General features: G+C 37.0%; 2 protein-coding genes across 3 annotated transcripts; both read left to right on the forward strand.

Moving 5' to 3' along the window:
• The first annotated feature begins 3067 nt into the window (after window positions 1-3067).
• Window positions 3068-4030, forward strand: LOC137653915 (uncharacterized). The gene has a single exon (XM_068387543.1). It carries the CDS (start codon window positions 3068-3070, stop codon window positions 4028-4030), a length of 963 nt encoding a protein of 320 aa, XP_068243644.1.
• Window positions 4031-5480: 1450 nt separating this feature from the next.
• On the forward strand, window positions 5481-19753 carry RpL21 (ribosomal protein L21). 2 transcript variants are annotated; one of them, XM_068388271.1, is made up of 4 exons: window positions 5481-5560; window positions 15006-15145; window positions 18742-18875; window positions 19518-19753. In XM_068388271.1, the coding sequence occupies exons 2-4, from the start codon at window positions 15017-15019 to the stop codon at window positions 19735-19737; spliced, it is 483 nt and encodes a 160-aa protein (XP_068244372.1). In that variant the 5' UTR covers window positions 5481-5560; window positions 15006-15016; the 3' UTR covers window positions 19738-19753. The 2 variants fall into 2 exon arrangements, with proteins under 2 accessions (XP_068244372.1, XP_068244373.1); XM_068388272.1 differs by lacking the exon at window positions 5481-5560 and adding an exon at window positions 5647-5790.
• Window positions 19754-22752: the final 2999 nt, after the last annotated feature.

Here is a 22752-nt window from a genome sequence, read left to right on the forward strand (position 1 = left end):
CCTCATGATGAAGGCCTGACTTAGAATTAACTGCATGCGTAGTATTATAAACAGGATGGAACTGTCAGGGAAGATGTGAATGTAAAGGATAGTCAGAATTATGTATGAAAAAAAAATCTCATGCAACATGCATAATGAACTAATTGAACGATGGTACCAAAAATCAATATCTATATCAGGAATGAGAAATTTAGTAGACCGTAAGTTAATGCCCAACAAATTAAGATGAAAATCAGCAGTATAAAAACAGAAAGGTGAACAATACTCGAAACAAGGTAGAATGAAAAATCAAAACACTTCTTCAGAATAGATTGATCACCGAAAATCCTAAAAGACTTTCTCAATAACCAAATTTTTGTGCAATGAAGATACAGACCTAATGTATTTCTCAAAAGTAAATTTTCTGTCGAGAATCGCACCTAAAATTTTAAGAGCCATACAAAGTTAAGTTAAAGAAACTATCAATGCTGAGAACCGGATGTTGAGGAGCCATTGACCTACTTACAATCATACTTTGGGTTTTGTTAGGATTCAACTTCATACCCCATAATTTGCACCATGCACTAATTTTAGCTAGATCTCTGTATAATAAGGGATTCGGCAGCCCCAAATTTACATTCAAATGGAATTGATGCAAAGAGAGTAAAATCATCTGCAAATGCAACAAGCTTGTTTTCTAGGCCAAACCACATGTCGTGTGTGTATATAGTATAAAAAGTAATGGGTCAAGAATACTACACTGAGGAACACCAGATACATTCCTGTACTTACTATGGTGCCCATCAACAACAAGTCTTTGTGATCTATTACTTAAAAATTCAATGATGATGTTAAGAAACGACATACCCACTCCCAACTGTTTGAGTTCGAAAACAAGGAACTCATGTTTAATATTGTTAAAGGCAGCACTGAAATCAAGGCCAGTCATATGAACTTCCTGACCACAATAGATGGATTTCTGTGCAGCATTGCAGATTGTAGAAATGTCAACACATGCTCCAAGGTCTTTATGAAAACCAAATTGCAAGCTATGGAACAGATTATTACTTTCAACAAACTTATTAAGACGTTTTGCCAAAAGCCGCTCAAAAACTTTAGATAATATGGGAGTTATGGAAATTGGGCGGTAATCAGTTGGACTTGAGCTACCACAAACACATTTACAAAGAAGAGTAACATTACCAATTCTCCACCAGGTGCTAAAAGCTCCTCGTCTTGCTAAATTGCGCAAAATAACAGAGAACTTTGGAACTAAGAAATCTGCAGTCTTTAGAAATAAATAAATAGATAAATAAAAAAAGGAAAACTGCCATTTGGGTCTACACCTCCATAAGCACCAAGGTCCATCAACAGAGCTTTAATATCACGAAACCGAAAAGCTAAGCTAGTTAGTTTAGTCTCAGAAAAACACGATTGAGGACGTTCGAGTCTCTCATTACTCTGTTTACTGTCAAACACATCAGCCAAAAGGATTGCGTTTTCCTTTGGACAGTGAGTGACAGAGCCATCTGGTTTAAGTAAATGAGGAACTATTGCACCTGCACCAAAGAGTGCATATTTAAGGGTAGTCCACCACTTATGTTCCTGGACTATACAATAAATGGTTTCTTGTCATGTTGAAATTGTATTCCTTTTCAGTTGAAGTGAAAACTCTCTGAACAATAGCTCTAAGCTGAGTATAGTTAGTCCAGTCAAATCTAACCTGTTACCCTTTCAAAGATGACAGACCTCCTGCTTCTCCAAATAAGCAACAATCATCATTGAACCATGGTTTGTCCTTCACTCGGTACTTTAGCACACGAGAAGGGATACGCCTATCCATCAAGTTGACTAGATTCTCATTCAAAGGGACAACAGGATCAACACTACTATACAATTGTGACCAATTCAAGCCCAAAAGATCATGCAAAATTTCATTCCAAAGAAGAGTGAAGAAAACTTCTTCACAGACGTCAAAAGTTACTATGAAGGTAGTATGTTAGCCAGGGCACCAGACACCCGTTGAGATACTATCAATAGCGAGTTATTGGGTCCTTCGACTGGCCAGGCAGTACTACAATTGGATCCCTTTCTCTGGTTACGACTCATTTTGTCTTTGCCTACACATACATCGAATACTCTGGCCTATTCTTTTCTCATTCTTATCTGTCTTCTAACACCTGATAGTTCTAACATCACCGAACATTATTTTATTCTTTGCTTAAGGGTAAACTACTGCAATGTAGCCTAACTGTTCAGTAGCTACTTTCCTCTTGGTAAGCGTAAAAGAGATTTAGTTATATAAGCAGCTCTTCTAGGAGAAGGACACTCCAAAATTAAACCATTGTTCTCTAGTCTTAAGTAATGGCCTTCCACTGTCTTGATAGGATATTGCAGTTCGAGGAGCAAACCGATCAGCTAATATGATGCCCAGACATTTTCTAACTGTTGCAGTAATGTGTATTATCGGTATATTACGTGAATTGAAGAACTCTACAACTACCACAGTATGAACACAAGCTGATTTTTATTAGCTCTTGAGGCTCGTTCGACCCAAGATTGCCAAGCAACAGCATGTGCTATTTGCAGCTGCCATCTTTGTTTACATCTGACGCCATGATTGCGGTTTATGCGATCTGCTTCCCCTGAAGTCGAGAAGCCAATTGCTGCCAATGTCTCGAGCAACAACCACTCATGCTTTCCATTTTGGGCAGCAACTGGCGAAAAAAGGGATCAAGTAAAGATAAGCACCCCTGCATGGCCCAGGGAGTGCTTATCTTTACTTGCTCAAATATGGGAGTGCTTTCCTTTACTTGCACAATTTCGAGAGTGCTTTTCTTTACTTGCTCAAAATTATTTAATTTGTTCTGACAGGTTGTTTTCTCTTTTGAATAGTTCAAATAGTTGCGTTAACGAGTTGTTTTCTCTTCTTATTTGAGGATATCATTTTGGCTGTTCTGATAGATTATTTATGTTCTGACAGGTTGTTTTCTCTTCTGAATAGTTTAAATAGTTACATTAACGAGTTGTTTTCTCTTCTTATTTGAGTATATAATTTTTGCTGTTCGGATAGATTTTACTTTTTAGCATGATATACCTCAGAAAGTCGTATAAAGTCTTGAGAGAAACCCTTAACATGGACCGTTCGCTGTATGAAGAAATTCTTAAGCCACTGTTGGTTGAGGACCCGACTCCTGCAATTAACTGGATGAAGCAGCAGAAACTTTTGAGAGCTGAACTAAAATGCCCTCATTGTAGCATTTTAATGAAGTGGACAAAACGTTCTTCAATACAAGACAAGTATGTCTGGAAGTGCCAAGTTAAGGAATGCAGTAAATATAAGCATTACGAATCAATTCGCAAAGATTCGTTTTTTTATCGCTCAAAGCTTTCTTTACAAAAGTGGATTGAAGGAATCTTCTACTGGTGTCAGGAACTGAGTGTTTTGCAGACCGTACAGTTATTGAATGTTTCAAAAGTGACAGTAATTGACATGTTCAGCTTTTTTCGTGAAATTTGCTTGAAACATTTTGAAAGGAACCCTATCAAGCTTGGTGGACCAGGCACAACGGTACAAATTGATGAATCTTGTTTTAGCCATAAACCAAAGCACCATAGAGGACGTTCTCCCCAGAATCCACTATGGGTATTTGGAATAGTAGATCCTACTTCATCACCATCCCTGGGTTATATGGAGATTGTTGATTCGCGCAATGCCGAAACACTGTTGCCGATAATTAGGAAAGTAATGCCTGGAACAATTATTCACAGTGATCAATGGAAAGCATACAGGAACATTGAAAGGGACCTTGGATATACGCATCATACAGTTAACCACTCCGTGAATTTTGTTGACAGGACTACAGGCGTTCATACACAAGCAGTAGAGAGCTACTGGAACAAACACAAAATAAGAATAAAACGGATGATAGGATGTAAACGAGAATTTTTGAACTCTTATTTGCATGAATTCATGTGGAGCGAACGTAACAAGAACGACAAGTTTCATATATTTTGTGAAACTATAGCAAGACAGTATTATTTTAATTAAATTTTTACAAGTATTTTTGATTTCTGGACTCGACATCTTATTTCAGTGTTGTATATTTCATTTTATATTTCATATATCAATAAAATTTCAAAATAATTTATTGTTTAAAGTTTAAACCATAATTATAATAATGTGCTTATCTTTACATGCTCAAATATGGGAGTGCTTATCTTTACTTGCTTTTATTCAAGACCAGGGAGTGCTTATCTTTACTTGCTCAAATATGGGAGTGCTATTCTTTACTTGCACAAATTCGGGGGTGCTTTTCTATACTAGTCAGTTATGGGGGTGCTTATCTTTACTTGATCCGAAAAAAGCCTAATGTGATTCCAGCTCTAAAGTTCACTTGTTTGAGGTACACTCGGGCACGCTGTTCTTCCTTTTTTAAGTGTTTATAATTTATATAATATGAAAGTTCTAATCTGATAAGCTACTATTCTTGAAATAGTTTTTCTTAATTTTTTATTACTTCTCTTGTAGTTTATTTCCTTGTTTCCTTCGTCACTGGGCTATTTTGCCTTTTGGAGCTCTTGGGCTTATAGCATCTTGCTTTTCCAACTAGGGTTATAGCTTAGCAAATAATAATAATAATAATAATAATAATAATAATAATAATAATAATAATAATAATAATAATAATAACACACAGATGATGTGTTACTATTGGTATCGAGGAGTCAACACAAGTAATATCCTAGTTGTAATGTGATGCATAATACAAATACTTTATGTATTACCTGTAAATTATAAAAGGCAAATAATATATTGTATTCCTTGAATTTTATAATTTATCTATCAACTATTTTGATTGCTATAATTAATTGTAATTATATATATATATTTTTCTTTTTGCAGAATAGTATATGTAAAGTAAAATTCTGATAAATTTAATGAATGTGTACGTTCATTGTTCGATGATATAGTTTGCTGGCTTTATATTAGGCAACGACCGCCATCAAATATCCACAGTACATGTTTTAAAAGAACAACATTAGATTATTGAAGTAATTTTTGAAATTTAATGAAGAAATTAAAATAACTATATAATGAATAATTATTTGAAGCAATTCTACTGAACCGTATTTCTTTGATTAGTGTTATAAGAGATGCATGTAAACATTCCACTGTTTATAATGAGGAATTACTCTCAGCATATTTCGACTTGTATACATTATATGACATTTTACTCTTTACCCATACTTTAAGAGTATATTTAATACTTTATAAGCCACTGTTGATTATATATATTTGACATCTCCTAAATTAAAGAGAAAACGCTCATGTTAATCCAAAAATGGTCCATACGGAAATTCAACGTTGCTTGGTTTGAAATAAAAGCAGCTCTTGCAAAAATAATAACTTTGCAGATATGATAGAGTAGCAATAACATAATTTAAATATAAAAGACTAATACAAAATATAAAAATTCTGCATGATATATTCTTTATTGTAGAAGGTGGAATAAATATGGAATACTCGATGGTTTCAAAAGTTGCCACCAGGGGAAGTCTCTTCTGTAGTGGAAAGCATGTAAGTAAACTCGTGAATAGTCTCTTAGCAAATTTTATCAGTTATTTCACATTTATATACCACTTGTGGTCAATTTTGTTCATACAGCACTATTAAGGGCAATGAAAGCCATCACTATTTGGGTGTAATATATGCCAAATTCTCCATATTACCAAAGAAATACATGTAAACAATAGTGTCGTGTGCCGGATTCGTTCCATAAACGTGTTCGTTTTTCTAACGAAAGCAAGGTATTTATTTCTTGCGTGAGAGAAATTCTGTCGTTTTCATTCATTGATTCTATTTACTTTAAGATTTTGGTTACTATGTAGTTTCCAATAGCACGTGGAGTTATCTTGTGCCGTCATTTAATCCAGTCCAATGTTTTAACAAACTCCATAGCTTGTATCTTTAGCTATATAAATGTCTCCCTTGTTTTCAACATAACCTTTGATAGCACGTGACTGGTATCGGGAACTTACCTATGGACATCAATTTTACCTTCACGACATTGGGATATTCGTTACCGGTAAATATGTTTATTGTTGTCATTTAAAGTTGGAGTCTGGAAAACTAGTGTCTTAGGGGTTCTGGTCGGAAAGTAAACGAATACAACACTGAGGTAAACTAAGTATACGGTCTGAAGGGGTGGTCGTATGCGGCCTTAACTAGGATACAGAGCTAAGTCTTAGGGGTCCGCATTCCGCAGTGGTGCCTAGCTCCGTTGTAGGTAAAGATATCGTGAACTTGAGTTTAATTCCCCCTTGTAGTGCAGTATGGCTTTTAGGTAGTGATTTCTTTAATGTGTTATGCGGTACGCCAAATATTTTCATCAATCGTGAATGCATCAGGAACATGTCTTTGTAACAGATGTACTATACTGATATTGTATTTTTTCTACTTATTGTGGCAAAATCACACCAATTACACATTTTGGGGCATATTTTTATTTTCGTGAACAGTGTACTGGGTTTCATTGTAGTGTATTACAGGGCAATGTAACCTAGGAAAACAACTACTTTTTCTTATAGAAAAAATTACGCTCTTTTCGAAAATGACACTCGGTCCCGTCGCAAATTGATAGTTTCAGAAATATATATACATCTATATCCTCCAATAATGGGGGACCCCCAGTGGGAACTTGGGGTTTTGGGTGGGGAAACCATACGGGGAATCGATATATAAACGTAAAACAAGCCTTTTCTTCTCTATACATTACCTTCTTGAAATTATAATAACCGGAGGAAAATACAAAACACTATATCTGGATAAACTTTGGAGGCGCCGTTACAAAGATTGTGTCATGAAAAATACAGTAACCAGTGCTGCCAACGAACGATGTAGATCAAATGTTATTTTGTGACCTGTCATACTACTAGGCTAGGTTAGGTGGGTTTGTTAGGTTCTGTGCCCTTTTTGTACTTTATATATATTGAGTATAGCTTATCTGGAGAAATTATTTTAAATACATATGGATTTATCATTACTATCTTTAGTAATGTCAGCGTGCCGTCGGTAACTCTGTGTACCATACGTCAACGTTGGTAACACTGTGTATTATTGGTAACGTTGCTAATGTTATCATTCGTTCGTAAGAGAAGTGACACCGTGCAACTCAAAGTTATCCGAATTGGTTAATCTGTTTGTTTCCGATTGAAATGAACATCAAATTCGGTTAATTAAAGTTATTTACTATAGGAAAACAATAATATATCGTTTCCCCAGTATGTTTTCCCCACCCAAAACCCCGAGTTCCCACTGGGGGTCCCCCATATGTAGGATATAGATGTATATATATTTCTGAAACTATTCATTTGCGACGGAAACGAGTGTCATTTTTGAAGAGAGCGTAATTTTTTCTATAAGAAACAGTAGTTTTTTTCCTAGGTTACATTGCCCTGTAATTCACTACAAAATTACCGTGTACTGTGCATGTTGCGATCCTTACGAGCTGGCTGAATGTTTGTTTGCCTGGTTAATTCCTAATCCAATGTTTGAGGTTTATGCACGACAGTGGCTACCTGTATATGTATGATGACGGCCAGTTAGGAATACATTGATGGTAGGGTGATAACTACGTCTTATTTTCCCCCCCCCCCCCCTCCCATGTAATGATACTGCTTTTAGGTTAGGTGGAACCTGGTTGGTGTTCTTGTGTGGAGGTTTAAAAAAAAAGAAAAAAAAAACCTGACTGGTTGTTTGTAGTACAGCGCCCACGTCTTACGAAAAATTAAAAAAATGTGCAGAAAATTTCCATTTTCTATGCAAGTAGGAATAACTGGCCGCTTATATGCAAAGGCTACCATCATTCTACCCCTTATGAGTTTTCCTTTGAAAAGCATGCACTTGTTTGCATGAAGTGTTGTTACATCTGCACCTAATTCATAAATTCAGTTTTAAAGAAAGGTTAAATATTGTTAGTCCTACCCAGCCATTTTTATGTGAAAAACCAATTTTCCTTTAGTTTTTTTGTTTTGTGTTTTAATGTTATTACCTTCCGCAAAATGATAATTTCCTTAATTACCGAACAGTAATGACGGAGCCCAGATGTGTAATGAGCTTTGGGTGGGCTTAAATGAAAATTTGAACAGATTACAGCAGATAATAACTGCAGAAACAAACAAAACAACTTTATAGAAAATAAAAATTCATGCTCTAATAAGGGGGTGAAACAACACTTGCGGACTACCCACTCATCTTTAGGATCTGATTTCTCTTGAGGTCTGTGTTGCATTGAATGCAGAATTTTCTGGTTATAACATGGTCTTATTCTATAGGGAATTGGGGTCAGGTTCAGGGTTACGGCAACATCTTAGGCTGATAGTTTGTCTGCAATGAGTTATTTGGATAGAATGCATTTTGTTGGGACAGGCGACAGTACTTTTTAAATCTTTTTTCTTCGTGGAAAATGTTCTTTATCGTGATCCGATATACCACAATATTAAGTTATTTTATCATTTTACATATGATTTACCTTTACCACACCAGTATTTTTCAAGTTCAACCCCCTCTGCATACAAGTCACTGGTAGCTCCTGGTTAGTTTGAAAATTTCCCGATAGATAGAGCCCGTGTCGTCCCACACTTTGAAAAGTTTGTTTTTACAATTTAATGCTGTCCCATCAATATACATTCTTACCTCTCTGTTAAGTTTTTAGTTTGTTGGGACATGTCCTTGGCAGTGGCATTTAATACTGCTGTAATAATTATCATGGAATGTTAGGTAGGGAAAAGATTTATAAATCATTGGTTGCTGAAGCCACATCCAAGTTACTCTTAAAATAAAATTTCCCCCAAGCATTGCTTACAACCTGACTAAAATAATTCCCGTTGGGTGGTACTCCGTTCGCCTATCAGCTGGTGGCACAAGCTTGGAAATTTAGTGATGTTCAGACTTACGTTTTCGCTAACACTAGCAATCTAAAGGGGTGTATGTATGATAGCAGTCACCTGTATGTACTATTATGTCTAACTTAGATAACGGCAGTGTAAGGGATTGCAGGGGTGTCTGTCCCCCCACCCCCTCTCCCAGTTAGGTAAGTAGGTAAGGACACTGCTTGTAGCGTAGGTAAGGGGAAGGTTTCATTAGATGTTAATTTTTAATGAACGTGTGATATAGAAAGGCTCCAATCTTAATTCTTCCCCCTTATTAAGATTGCAGTTCGATGGGGCACTAATTTTGTTATATGTACAGTGAGCCCTCGTTTATCGTGGTAGATAGGTTCCAGACCCGACCTCGATAGGTGAAAATCCGCGAAGTAGTGACACCATATTTACGTATTTATTTAACATGTATATTCAGACTTTTAAAACCTTCCCTTGTACGTAGTACACTACTGTTAACAAACTACCCTTTAATGTACAGAACACTTAATGCATGTACTACAGTACCCAAAACTAAAACAGGCGCAAATATTAAAGGCGATTTTATATCATGCGTTTCCTAAACACGCCAAAAAGCACGATAAAAAATGGCAACCAATGTTTTGTTTACGCTTATCTCTGATCATAATGAAGAAACAAACGCATTTACACATCTGTGTATAGGTTAGTTTTTGCATCGATTATATTGATTATTCAGTACAGTATGTTGATTTTGTTATTACCAATGTTTTACTTAATTTTTCTTAGGACTTCCAAATTAAATTTTATTCTTTATGACGCCACCTGAAACGACGGCGTCATAAAGTACGCTCGGTAAACAAACGAAGGCATTTAACGCACATGATGAAAGTGATAAATAATGATATTACAGTAAAAGCTTTTAGAAAATGTTATTACAAATATTATTTACCGTATCTATATAAAATCATGCATACGTAGCAAAGCAGGAAAACAATTTAATTTACGAGGGAGGGGGAGGGAGTTGTTTTACGCACGTAAATGTATATGTTAAACAAAAAAAATAGCCCCATTTCATATAAAATAGGTTATTACAAATATTTTACTTTATCATATTACAGTAGTCTGTATAATACTGTAAAGTTCAGTACAGTATGTTGTTGTTATAGTCGTGGCGATGAAATTCTCACGAAACAAAAACACGGCATTTGATTACAACAGCTGATTCATTCATTCTCTCTCTCTCTCTCTCTCTCTCTTTTCGTGTTATACAATACTTACATATATATGAAGAAACTAAAATTAGTTTTCTTAGTGTCAATTAAATACAAAACGAAAAAATTATGCCGAGTTTACATCCATTTCAATCGTTGCTAAAAATACGGCATCCGATTTCATCAGCAAACCACTATTTTTTGGGAAACATAATTTTATTCTAGAAAATTGCTACTCTTTAGATAGTTAATTGCACATTAAGAAAGCGTGTACTTTTGTTTTTAAAATTCGGGTGTGTTTTAAAAATCGAGTATTGTTGACTTTTTGTTTTACTTTTGGCTGTGATTAGATCAGCTGACGTCTAGCTGCCGCTCTTGAGAGTGTACGAATACAATAACAAAGTATCGTTTATACCATTTCTTAACTTATTCAAACCGTCTACAGTGTACAGTTGATATTACATAAGCACCAATGTGTTATAACCTATAAAAATTTTTCGTTTATTACATTTAAAACAACACTCTCTCTCTCTCTCTCTCTCTCTCTCTCTCTCTCTCTCTCTCTCTCTCTCTCTCTCTCTCTCTCTCTCTCTCTCTCTCTCTCTCTCTCTCTCTGTGGGCTACTTTTCACTACCTCCCATTCCTTACCTCTCTATCTCTCTAACAAATGATATCTTTGTTGCTCAAAGTTTCATTTATATTGAAAATCAATCATGATTCAATTTTTCTTACTTTCTCCAATCTCGCACCATCGGTCACATCGCGGTATTTTCGAAATTTCCGGAAAATCCGCGATATATGTATATATAGTACATGCGTTATGAAAAAAATCCGCGATGGTCAAACCGCGAAGTAGGATAGGCAATATCTAATTAAGATGTTTTGGAGGATTAAGCCAGTGTCAGTCAGCTAATCCAAACGACTGTTCTTCTCCATGTGCTTGTAGGCCTGCTTTTGTTGTCCATATGATTTCCAAAATTTTTCAGGATTTTGTTTTTTTTCCCACCTCTGTTCGAACATGCACTTCCCTCAGATTTCCCATTATCAGACTAAATAGTATATCAAACAGTTCTGCCTTAACCTTTATTAACACGATAGGATAAGAATTTAATTTCATTGTATTACGATATTGAAAGCAAATACCTAATGTGTTTTGAATATAAAACGGGCCCCTTATTCTCTTTGAATAAGTTACACTTATGGCAGAAGCACTTCCTGTTTTGTTTTTCCGAACTATCGTGAGGGAAGAGGATCCTGTGAAAAGTGCTTAGGTAACGAAAGGAACAAAATTAATAGAATTTTCCCACCAGTAGTGTATGGGATTAAAAAAAGTGTCCCTGTATTTGTAAATATTTATTTAATTATGCGAGTTCCAACATCTTGTCTGATACTGTATAGTATTCTTTAAAACTCAAGTTTGATTGGTTCTTGCTTATAATTTAACATTTTCATTGTTTCTCTGCTCTAGCAAGCAGTACTTGTTGCAATACACATTAACCGTGTTGGCAATTATTTTGACATTCAGATGATATAGCATAGTGTACTGTATTCAAATATACTGAAAGTCATTAGAAACAACTAACCGCGTGAGTCTACTAGCATGTAAAGTGGAAGCAGTATGCATGTATGTATGTGGTCGTATGATGAGATTATCACTTGTAACGACAGATTGGCATGGAGGGCATAGACACACTACATAATTCATCTGAAATTAAACAATTTTTTGAGATGATTACATTGACAAATTTGTAATTGTGTCAAACATCTCTTATAGAGAGCCAGCAAGGATAGGGTTTGCTTGGTGCTTATCCACTCTTGCAGAGGTTCGACTATTCAGTTCAGTTGCTGAGTGGAGAGATTCGCCTTTCCATCGCCACCTACTTACCATTCTTCTTTATTCTAATTCTTTTATTTTCTTCTATTTTTTCCACATCCGATATACATATTCTTTTCCTTTCTCTATTTCTTCTTTCTTAAACAGAACGTTTCCTATTATCATCATCTTTTCCTCTTTGTACGGCTGATGTAGTTCTATTATTTTCCTTCTCTTGTTGCTGAGGGCTGAACAGTCAAGAATGAAAAGGGTGAGGTCTTCAGTCTGTCCCACATAGCTTCAACTGTCCCATGTCCACTATTGTTAGACTTAAACCTTTTCAGCAAACCGATAGTACACATGATCATCAACGTCTGGGTCAATCATGCGTCACGACTGAAAACCAAGACCACTACATCTAGATCACCCTTTTGAGAAATCAGTTCCATCCAGCAGCGATGACGGCTTCATCAATTGTTGGGAGAAGTTTAAGAATCAGTCCTTAAACTGTGAGGTGCCATTAATGTGATAGTGGTATGAGCATAGTTGCAGACATCGACGGGCATGTTTGGATTGGTGCAGATATCCTCGGATACAGACATTTTCGCCACCCTTATATCCCCCAGGACAATCTCCCCACCTGTGTATCCCCCAGGACAATTTCCACACCCTGTATATCATAAGCACAAAACAATTGGATTAGAATTCTTTAAAAGACAATACAGTATCCCCAAATACTGTAATTATTAAAGGGGTGGAGCGTGCGCAGCTCGTGTACCGCTTGCCAAAACATAGGAGCAGTGATGTTGTTCTTATTTGCGAGCAAAGCGTGCCATGGCAGAGCAAAAGCCATCAGCATTCCTTGAAAAATATTCCCGATAGTAATAACGGATTTGCAATGCATTGTTGTGCAATTAATTTAGTCATCAAAAGGCTTACCTTTTATTTCTTTATAGTGCTTATAAGGTTATAGTGGGGAAAATGGCCTGGATCTATCATCATAGGTGGACACACAATGGCAAGGATTTCTCCACTTATGAATCCAGACTCTACTTTGGTCATAATGAGGTGGAAGCTAATCCCTGGGACATGATCAGCATGTTTTACAAAATTCCTTTGTATATCTTTCGATGCCTCCTTACTGCCCAGACGTTCCTTTGATGTTCACATAGGAAGTTTTGAGACCTATATTGTCTTTAACAGGGTGGCCAATTAACGTTTGCTCTTACACCAGCAAGGTCCCTGACCCCATACAGCAGGGCACATCATAGACTTTCTATGACAAAACAACATCGCTGCCATTGCATTTGTTCTCCTGATTTGGCACCTGTTGAGCGTGTTTGTTAATGTGGTGAGAAGAATTGCCAATGTGGCTTTGCCCCTCAACTTGCCACGGTTGGAAGCCATTCTCAGGATCTTTTCAGGAGGGTCTTCTTTTCCCTGGAGATGTGCTGTTGTTATTAATCCTGATAGTGGACACTCAATACTGACATCTTCTTTGTTGTGTTCCTGTATGAACTTTTTCTTTAACACCATCTCTGTAGAAGCCGTCTTGCCTTTTTATTAAATGCAATGCAGCTGTGCAGCGTTTCATTCTCTCCTTTCCTTAACTGATTACTTATCTGCTATATATTTTTCATGTATGCTGAAACGTATCTGTAAACTATCCCATTTTATCAGTGATGCATTTCTAATGACTCATTACATTTTGCTGTAGTGTATGGTACCTGTACATAAATTTTTCAAAGTTGTGGAAGTCTGAACCTTCTGGTTATATTACCTTCGTTTCAAGAGGCAACTTCCTTGTTTCTTGTGGTAAAGCATACATATGAGCTTGGAAGTGGCTAAAAAAGAATTAATAGTAGGTTTGGATGTACCAGGGCTTGATAAGGGAACACATGCTTGAATAGATACTGATGAATTGAATGAAAGCCTCTTATCTATGCACTGTACACTTTAAATTTTGTTGCAGTCATAAAACTTTTTGAGTACCATTATTAGATGGTTTCCTGTTGGAAAAATACATACATGTCACTGCTACACTTTATGCAAAGGCCTGAGAGAAAGGTTTCTTCAGTTATCAAATGAAGCAATGGTGACATCACGTTTTTTTTTTTTACTAAAAATTAACAATACCACACCCAGCCTTAGGGAGCCGACTAAATTTTGTGGCTATGCGGATGCTGGTGGGCACATAGTGTCATCGCATCTTCAGACATTTTAGGCTAATATTAGGTAATACACTACTAGAAAAGGTCAGGATTACACAAGTTAGTTATAGCTCATGGTGAAGTATGAGATTGTGTATTATAAAAACAAAGGGCTTGGGTGTTTCTATAGCGAAAATAAAAACAAAAAAATGGGAATGTGGATGTTTATTGAGAAATGATACTATGCAGTACATACTGTAATGTAATTATAAGGTTCATTAAATACCTGTGTTGTTTTCATTGTATAAATATCTACAAGTACTATTATGGTTACCTGGCTAATAATAGAAAATGTCAGTATTTTATACCATTCTGAATGTTGCTTCAGTGAAAGAAAGCCAATATCCCAATGCAGTATGTATATGAATGGTTTGGGGAGTGGGCAGCAGTATTTTAGACCATAATGAAATTTGTTCATAAATGTACATATTTAGAAACCTTGCAATTTATAGATAATTTTATAGATAATTTATTGTGAAGTTGAACATTAGGTTTAACTGTTAATGCCGAGACCTTATATCAAGGGGTTTCACCTGAAGAATCCTATTTTTGCTATGAAACCATTGGGAATTGATCTCTTGTTTCAATGGTAAGGGTTTGCTTTATTTAATTTCAAAAGACTATGAAATTGCTAAAAATTACACAATTTTATGGTACAGTATTGTCCAATTGTGTATTCTAAACTGCCAGGGTTGTTAATGAGTGTCAGTATCCTGTTTTTATTAAGTGCAGTTTGTTTTCTTGTCTCGATTGTATTTGTACTGAAAACACTGATTGCCTGAGGAAAAGACATTCTTTGTCTGATTTTTTAATATAATTATGATGTAAGTGTATGCAGGGCCAAAGCATTAATATTTCTTTTTAATTTTGAATTCATTTTATTTTCAGCCTTCGCCAAGATGACGAACCCTAAAGGTTTACGCCGCGGTACGCGGAACATGTTCTCTCGTGGATACAAGAAGCGAGGAACTGAACATCTCTCTACTTTTTTGAGGGTTTACAAAGTTGGAGACATCGTTGACTTGAAGGTATGTTGGAAAATTGTGTACAGGGATTTTTTCTGTTTATTGATTGGTTAAGTCTTCCTCATGAATTGGTTTTTAGCTCGCTTGCCATTAAATGAATTTTTAAGGTTAGATGTTTTCAAAATGTATTTTTTTGTGTGTGTGTGTGAAAGTCAGGTCTATTGTTGTAAACGATTGAAAGATTTCCTCTTTCAGTACTCCTTAGGAATGCCTGTTTCTTATACACAGTCAATAATAAGTGGAACATAAGCCAATGTTGTATAGATTCCTTTTCTCATGCCTCTAATGTAAATATAGGTATAGCAATCTGTGTATTGAGGTGTTGAAACAACAATTTTCAGCACATGTAAAGGCTGTGAAATCTGCATGATTATGACCTATAGTTTAACACTTTGGTCCCATATTAAATGTTGAGGTATCAATATTTTATGAAAAAAAAATATTTTTATTTCAGTGCATGTGCTGAAAACTAGAAATTCAGGGAGAAATGAGTAGAGTAGAATAATGAGAATGCACATTTTAATCCATCTATTGTGTAATAGATGCTAGATTATCCTTCATAGTAATGTCTTATTGAGGAATAGCTCTTTCACTCTACTTCCTTTATCGTTGTGGAAAAGAAACCTAGGATGTTTTTTGTAGCTTTACGCTGACATGTTCCCCACAAGAAGAATAGTGTACATCAATGAATTATCAAACAATTTAAAAAGATTTGGCTTCATGCAAAGTAAAGTACCCTCTCCGCATCCATGTAAATAGACAAGAGGGTCACATGAGAAGTTGTCTGGTTTCAAGACTGGGCTTGATAAAATGGAATGGAATAGTCCCAGATGTGGAGGATTATGTGTCCATACTGAAAACAATCCTTTGGCTAAACGTATACGATACCAGTCGGTATGAGCACGGAACATGCGTCTGTTTGGCTTACCCAGACTGAAACTACAAGAATATTGAAACTTGTGATGGGTTTTTGGCAACAGTCATTAATGTGGAATTGGGGAAGAGTGAATAGGGAAGTGATCTAGTGTAAAGGAATTCGCTTGCCAGTTGCTGAATGCCCTCGTCAAACTGCCTCAGTCCCTGGCTGTTGACCCAAATTTTTTTTGTTCATCCATACCAGGTTTCAAACCTTTTCACTCAGATTTATAAGACAAAAAATATTTTGTTTACAGTAAAATAAGTCACTTATTAACTGAACACTTCTTCAAATATTGTCTGCTCTACTTGTAATGAAGTGCAACCATAAAACTTCATACAGTCTGTGGGTAACGTGGTCATGTTAGCTTGGTTTGGATTGATGGAATTTGCTCAGGGTCTTCCATATCTCGTAACTATTAAGGTGAAGTCTGCGATAAGTCAGGTACAGTGTAGTATATAGAAGTTTAAATACTCTAGTAGCCTTTCTTTAGATTAAAATGGTTTTGCCTAGAATTAATTTGTAGGGTTAAACAAAAAGATCCAGTACAGGTTGACCATCACTAATCCGGCAATCTATAATCCTGAAACAGCAGTTAACCGGCATTAGTTTTGCAACTGGCTGGTTGGCAGCAGCGTTTCCAGCTTAAACAAATATAAGACGCACTCTCATTTCAGCAGGAGAACAGTTTTTAGTGTATTGTTGAAAACAGTCTAGCTGCACATTACACAAGCAGAAATGTACCGTACATTTCCGCGCATGAGATGACCTTGAGATAAGACCCAGGTCAAGAATTAAGTCAAATATGAATAAACTGCAGAACCATCAGTGCATGGACTAGTTTTGTTGTATACTTGAAAATAAAAAATACATTAGATGAAAGCTATTTTGTATCATGCTTTTGCTAAACGCAACATAAAACTGTGACCACTATAATAAGTTTCATCACCACAGCTTTTGCAGCAACAGATATCGTAGCAAGTATTGGTTATGTAGTATTAATTTTATCCATTCTAATGTCTAAAGAAATATGAAGATATATCGGTGAATGAAAAATCAAAATAGAGAACGTATAATGATAAATAAGAAGGTCAACCGAACTATATGGATACCGAGGCTATTACATACTGTATTAATGCTATTGTAATATTTATTTTGAAGAGATTTCGGATAATTTAGAAAATTTAAACAACTGTTATTCGTACTGTATGTGTGCTTAATTGCAATACGGTAGCATGACCTTGAGATCATCTGATGCCTCTATAAAGTGATTGGTGATTATTGAAAAGCTCAAAAAATTAAGAAACAGAATACAGACATGCCTTAATAAACCACAATAAAGCCTAATGAAATATGGAGGCTTAATAATGAATAGAAAATCAAATACTGTATGAAGCCCGCACACCCACTCTCACAGAAAGACTGAGGTGGATGTTCAGATGATAACCAATAATAATGACTACAAACGAACTGTATGGAAACTGATGTCCTGTAATATATTTGTGCTGATGTAATATTCATCATGAAGATATATAGATTAAATTAAGAAATTATATATAAAATACACTACTCGTATCTGTGTAATCTTTCTATACGGTAGCGAGGCCTTCAAATCAACTGACCAGAACTAGAGGTAAACAAAATATATAGTAGTTCGTGATTTTTAAAATTTTCAAAATTGAAAAAAAAAATAAATACGAAAATGCTTTGATAGAGCATATGGTATGCTATTAAACAAGAAAATTGAATATTGATATACAGTAAGAATATATTGATAAAATGACATAAATGGTTGCTGAACACATTACGCATCATAATAAATCTACAGAAACTTAACTTTTCTCGACTTTCAATGTGCCTCAGTCCCTATATCGGTCGCAAGTCGACGACTGCCTTTAATATATGGATAATCTGGCACCCTCCCGGCCCCAAGTTGCCGGATTGGTGATGGCCTATATATACTATGAATTGTTTTTGGGGCAGACAAAAATGTGAACTTAGTACATTACAATAATTTGATGACGATTGATGGGTTCACTTAAAAGTGAGTGTAGTAAAAAAAAAAAAAAAATTTTTCTTATAGAACCTTCGTCGAGTGATACAGGTGTCGTGCTTTGTACAGTATGATACTAAATAGAAGGCTAGATTAGAAAATTGTAATGGCATCCTTTACAGGTAATTTTGCGTGTTCTGCTTGTAATTAATTTTTATTATAGTTAATACAATAGGAGCATATACTGAAGTACAAAAATTGATATTTTTTTTATAGAATGCCCCATCATGGCAACTGCACATAACTTTAGGATGAAAGTCATGAATGATATTTTGCTTGATAAGGGTTTTTATTCATTGGTCTATTTCAAGTAAAATGTCAAGCTTATATGATACTGCATTGCTAACCTGGGGGGGGGGGGGGATATTTTAGTCCTTACCCTCAAACTTGGAGAATGTATTATTGTTTTCTTCGTCTTTTAGTTAAACATATTGCAATCTATCCCAGCAATTATCCTTGAGGAACTTGTCAAATGGGTTAAACATGGCAATTTCGAGGTTAACCCAAGTTTGAGTATTTTTGAGCTGTGGTGGTGGTTTCCATTTATATGATAGTAATGTTTTACTTTTACAGAACACTAACCTTGGGGAAACTAGCACTGAATTTTAATTCTCTTATTTTTATTTTCAGGGTAATGGTGCTTTCCAGAAAGGTTTGGTTCATAAGTGTTATCATGGTAAAACAGGCCGAGTATTTAATGTTACCCAACACGCTGTCGGTGTCATTGTCAACAAGAGAGTAAAGGGAAAAATCTTGGCCAAGAGGTAAGGTTTGAAACATTTGCAAATTGGAAGGGAAGATGTTAAATTTGGGTGTCTGTAACTCTGTAGATAAATTAAAGACTTGTCTTTGGTGTTGGGGGTTTTCAAGGTTTTGTTTTCAACTTCAACACATTTTTTTTTTATCTTGGTTATGTTTACGCTTAAAAATTATCCATATTTCAAAGGGAAGTAGAAATGTTATTTCAAGTCTTACTCCTTGCAGTGTCCCTCCCATCGTCAATTTCACTTATTATTTAGTCTTCTATCTTGCTGCTTAGCCTCATTAACTTCATATTGAAAGAGTGAAAGGGTCCCAGTTTCATAAGGGGGATGAATAGCTTCTCATGCCTTGTTGCTCTTATTCATAAATCTAATCAAAACCTTATTATACACATGGCATGGTTATGGAAAGGACTAGTTTGTATACTTCCTTTGCAAACAAAGTTATAAACAGTGTCTACGTATTTTCATAATTATGTAGGTCAGTCAACTACCTCCTTTTCTACTGGCTATCTTTCATCATACTCTCCATGCCATATGGCCAAAATTCATAAATCAAAATGTTCTAGGTGTGTTGACAAATGTTATGAAATGTACTTGATTAACCATTTAATACTGTAATAAACATTGGTTCCTTTCGTTCAGGTTGAATGTCCGTGTTGAACATATCAAGCCCTCCAGGTGCAAGGAGGATTTCAAGAAGAGGGTAAAGGAGAACGATCGCATCAGGAAGGAGGCCAAGGAGAAGGGTATCAGAGTTTCTGTTAAGAGGCAACCAGCTGAACCCCGTCCTGCCCACAAAGTCAATATTACTGAAAATAAGCCAGAGTTCTTGACGCCTCTTCCATATGAATTTATTGCTTAAATAAATTGATAGTGGATTTTGTCTTTTATTAACAGAACCTTATTTTAAACTGACTTACTGAACTGTATGTAGTGGATAGTTGTGTTCCCTTATCAATAATGTTTATTACTACTTAACATGGATATTTGAGTCTTATGAATTAGACCTGTAATCTTGGCTAATATCAATTGACAAAGTTGAAGGAAAAATGCCACCAACCGAATTATTTTCCAGCTGACAATGTTCATCCGGACTATAGCCAGTATCAGTGCCATGAAGCCAAAAGACAGATTGACAATTTCCATACTTAATTCATTTGTTTCGTGTAAAAGATTATGCCTTATGAAGTCTGTTTTTACAGATTACTTGGTTTGATGTATGTAGTTCAAAGAACTGGTCCTAAGCAAAATCCTTGTCTAGAAATCATAGTTGTCAGTGTTATCCTTCATGAATTGTATTTCACACTTCCAAACTCTGGTGTTTGTGTTCTATTATTAAAAGTGAGCATGCAAAGATATATTTGATGGTCTGCAGTGCAACCAACAAAAAATGCAGCCATTTCTAGTCTACAGCAGAACAATGGTATTAGAGATGTCCTTATTCGTGGCTGGAATTGGCTAGTTTTTATCACCACCACACTGGCATGATGGGAGACATCTGATTGCTCACAGCAAACCAACCTAGTATGGGGAGATCCAGGGCCGCGGCCATCCTGGTTAACGCTTCTCTCAAGGGTGAACCTTAAGGCCCAAAAGGTCCCAAATGACATCCATACTCTTGAATGGACGTTTTTTGGAAGGCCAAAGGCTGCGAGGTCGACAGGGTTCCTCCAACCGAAGGAGAATCGTCCGTTCCCTTGGGCGAACCAGAGTTAACAGAAGGAATGGACGGGCTCCTTGCTGATGATGCCCTTGAAGACCTAGAACCCCTACTTTCCTTTGAAGGAGAGCAATCTTTTTTGGACTAAATCGTCGTCGACACCAGTCCATTGCCAGTCAGGCCACACAACACATTCCGGACGACCCAGACATGAAGTGCGCTAAGAATGAGGAAATATCTCCATGTGAGAGAGAGAAGCCCCACAGGACTTGTCACAAGCACCCAGACAATGATGTTTCACACACTCGGGCTCCATGCTGAGTGGAAAGCGAGTATCACGACGAAAGAAGGAAACGCAGAGCGAAACACTTAAGGAAACTGTTCGGATACCGGATGAATAACTAACATTTCATGCTGGTGATTATGCCCGGACAGGGTGAGTATAGGGATTGTGATTACTTCCAGATGTACAGTAGGGGGTTAGGCCTAACGGAAAATTCTAGTCGGTACTGTGCTAATGCCCCAGATCTCCTAAGGAATTTCCAAGTATAGCCAGGAAAAATACAAATTAAGATTTATATTTTCTCAAGTAATAGGATTAAAACATCTTATTACAAATATATTTTTGGAATTAAATGTAATATTGAAATATAGGTTCTACTACATCAGTTTGATTTTTCTTTTTTTTTTTTTTTTGGTATGGATTGTTTTTGAACAAACCTAATTATAATCAAAATAAGTATACCGTAATTCTGAAAGAAACAATCGGAAGACAATTTCACATACTGTAACTCTAATCAACTACAGTATCTCCTTCATTTTATCTATTTGTTTTGGCCAAAATACGAACCCTTTGCTATATATAGGGGTACTACAGTACTTTCGGCTTGGCTGAAAATCGAGCCAAGATCATTGTAGTGAGGGATAACTACCCCTCTGGTAGATAGGGTGTGGGGTGGGGTTGACCGGCTACCTCTCTCACCTCTCGGCTGAGTGAGTAACCGCTATGCTTTTTGTCTCGGTAGTGTGCAGATATAGTCTCGCTCTCCTACATTTGACTTGCCTCGACTAATCTTTCCCTTATTATCTTTTTAGATTGTGCATGTGACTGGAGTCCCAGTATGCATACTTGTCCTGGGCCTGGGGGCCGCACATGAGGTACCCTTGTCATCTGTTGAGATGTACCCTCACCCGCTGTGCCCCGCTTGTCGGGGCCATCTGTGTACTAGGGACAACACCTGTGATCAGTGTAGGGAGTGGTCTGACTTTCAGTGGGAAGGAACGACCGAGTAGCAATGCAGGCCTGGTTACTCCAGGTCAACCCTGTGGGTTAGGTGAAGGCGTTGACTCCCCTAGCGAGTTTGCTCTGTCCCTTCCCCCAGGGAGCGCCTGCTTTTTACTGACATCTGTCTGTTTGGCCATCACTGGCCATCAATTGTCCCCTTTTGAAGGAGGTTCTTTTCAAACTCCTTTAATTGGTAGCGGAGAAAAGGCGTTCTCCTTCTTCCTTGGAGGTTGAGGTTGATCATCCTCCTGTGGGCGCAGATGCTGCAGCCCGTCGGTTAGACCTCGAGTCTGTGTTCGATGCTGAGGATGTTGCTGATTCACTAGGGGAGGTGGCAGAGCATACTCCAAGGCAGGTTTCCACTTCGCGAGAGAAGACCGCCACTGGGTATCGGTGGTCATGTGAACCTAACCCATCTTCTGGGGCGGAGGTAGAGCAGTGCTTTAAGCGAAGCTCTTCTTCGGAGGGAACAAACCTTCCTTTCGGGGAAGGTAGCTCTCGAGCTGTAGCAGTATCCCCTTCGGGCTGAGTCAGCTTTACGTTCCTCTTCAGAGGATTATACGGTGGATGGATTTGTGACCCCTCTCCATCCTGGACTTTCTCCTCCTGGGGCTGTGAGAAGTCTTTGAATCGGTGTGTTCTGGTCACATTGACCCTTCAGGGTTTCGTGACGATCGTCCTTCTGGCTGGCGTGATGACGAGCCTTTGGGCTCTCGTTATGTTGAACCTTTCGGCTCTTGTGGCACTGAGACTCCTTCAGGCCCCCGTTGCGTTGAACCTTTGGGTTTTTGCGACCTGGAACGTTCCGGTTACATTGAGCTCCCGTAACGATGTTTACGACGAGCCTTCGGGCTTTTATGACAGGGCGGTTTCGGTCTCCCGCTGCGTAGTTCCCTTGGAATTGCTCAACTCGGGTTTCATTAAGCCCACGT

This window comes from Palaemon carinicauda, chromosome 15 (assembly GCF_036898095.1).
Source record: "Palaemon carinicauda isolate YSFRI2023 chromosome 15, ASM3689809v2, whole genome shotgun sequence".
Lineage (NCBI taxonomy): Eukaryota > Metazoa > Arthropoda > Malacostraca > Decapoda > Palaemonidae > Palaemon > Palaemon carinicauda.

Excerpts from the sequence above, each read along its gene's own strand:
- LOC137653915 (XM_068387543.1), top strand. The coding sequence starts at position 3,068 with ATGATATACCTCAGAAAGTCGTATAAAGTCTTGAGAGAAACCCTTAAC.
- RpL21 (XM_068388271.1), top strand. The coding sequence starts at position 15,017 with ATGACGAACCCTAAAGGTTTACGCCGCGGTACGCGGAACATGTTCTCT. Across the intron at positions 15,146-18,741 it reads GAGACATCGTTGACTTGAAG|GGTAATGGTGCTTTCCAGAA; the intron begins GTATGTTGGAAA and ends TTTTATTTTCAG. Across the intron at positions 18,876-19,517 it reads GGAAAAATCTTGGCCAAGAG|GTTGAATGTCCGTGTTGAAC; the intron begins GTAAGGTTTGAA and ends CCTTTCGTTCAG.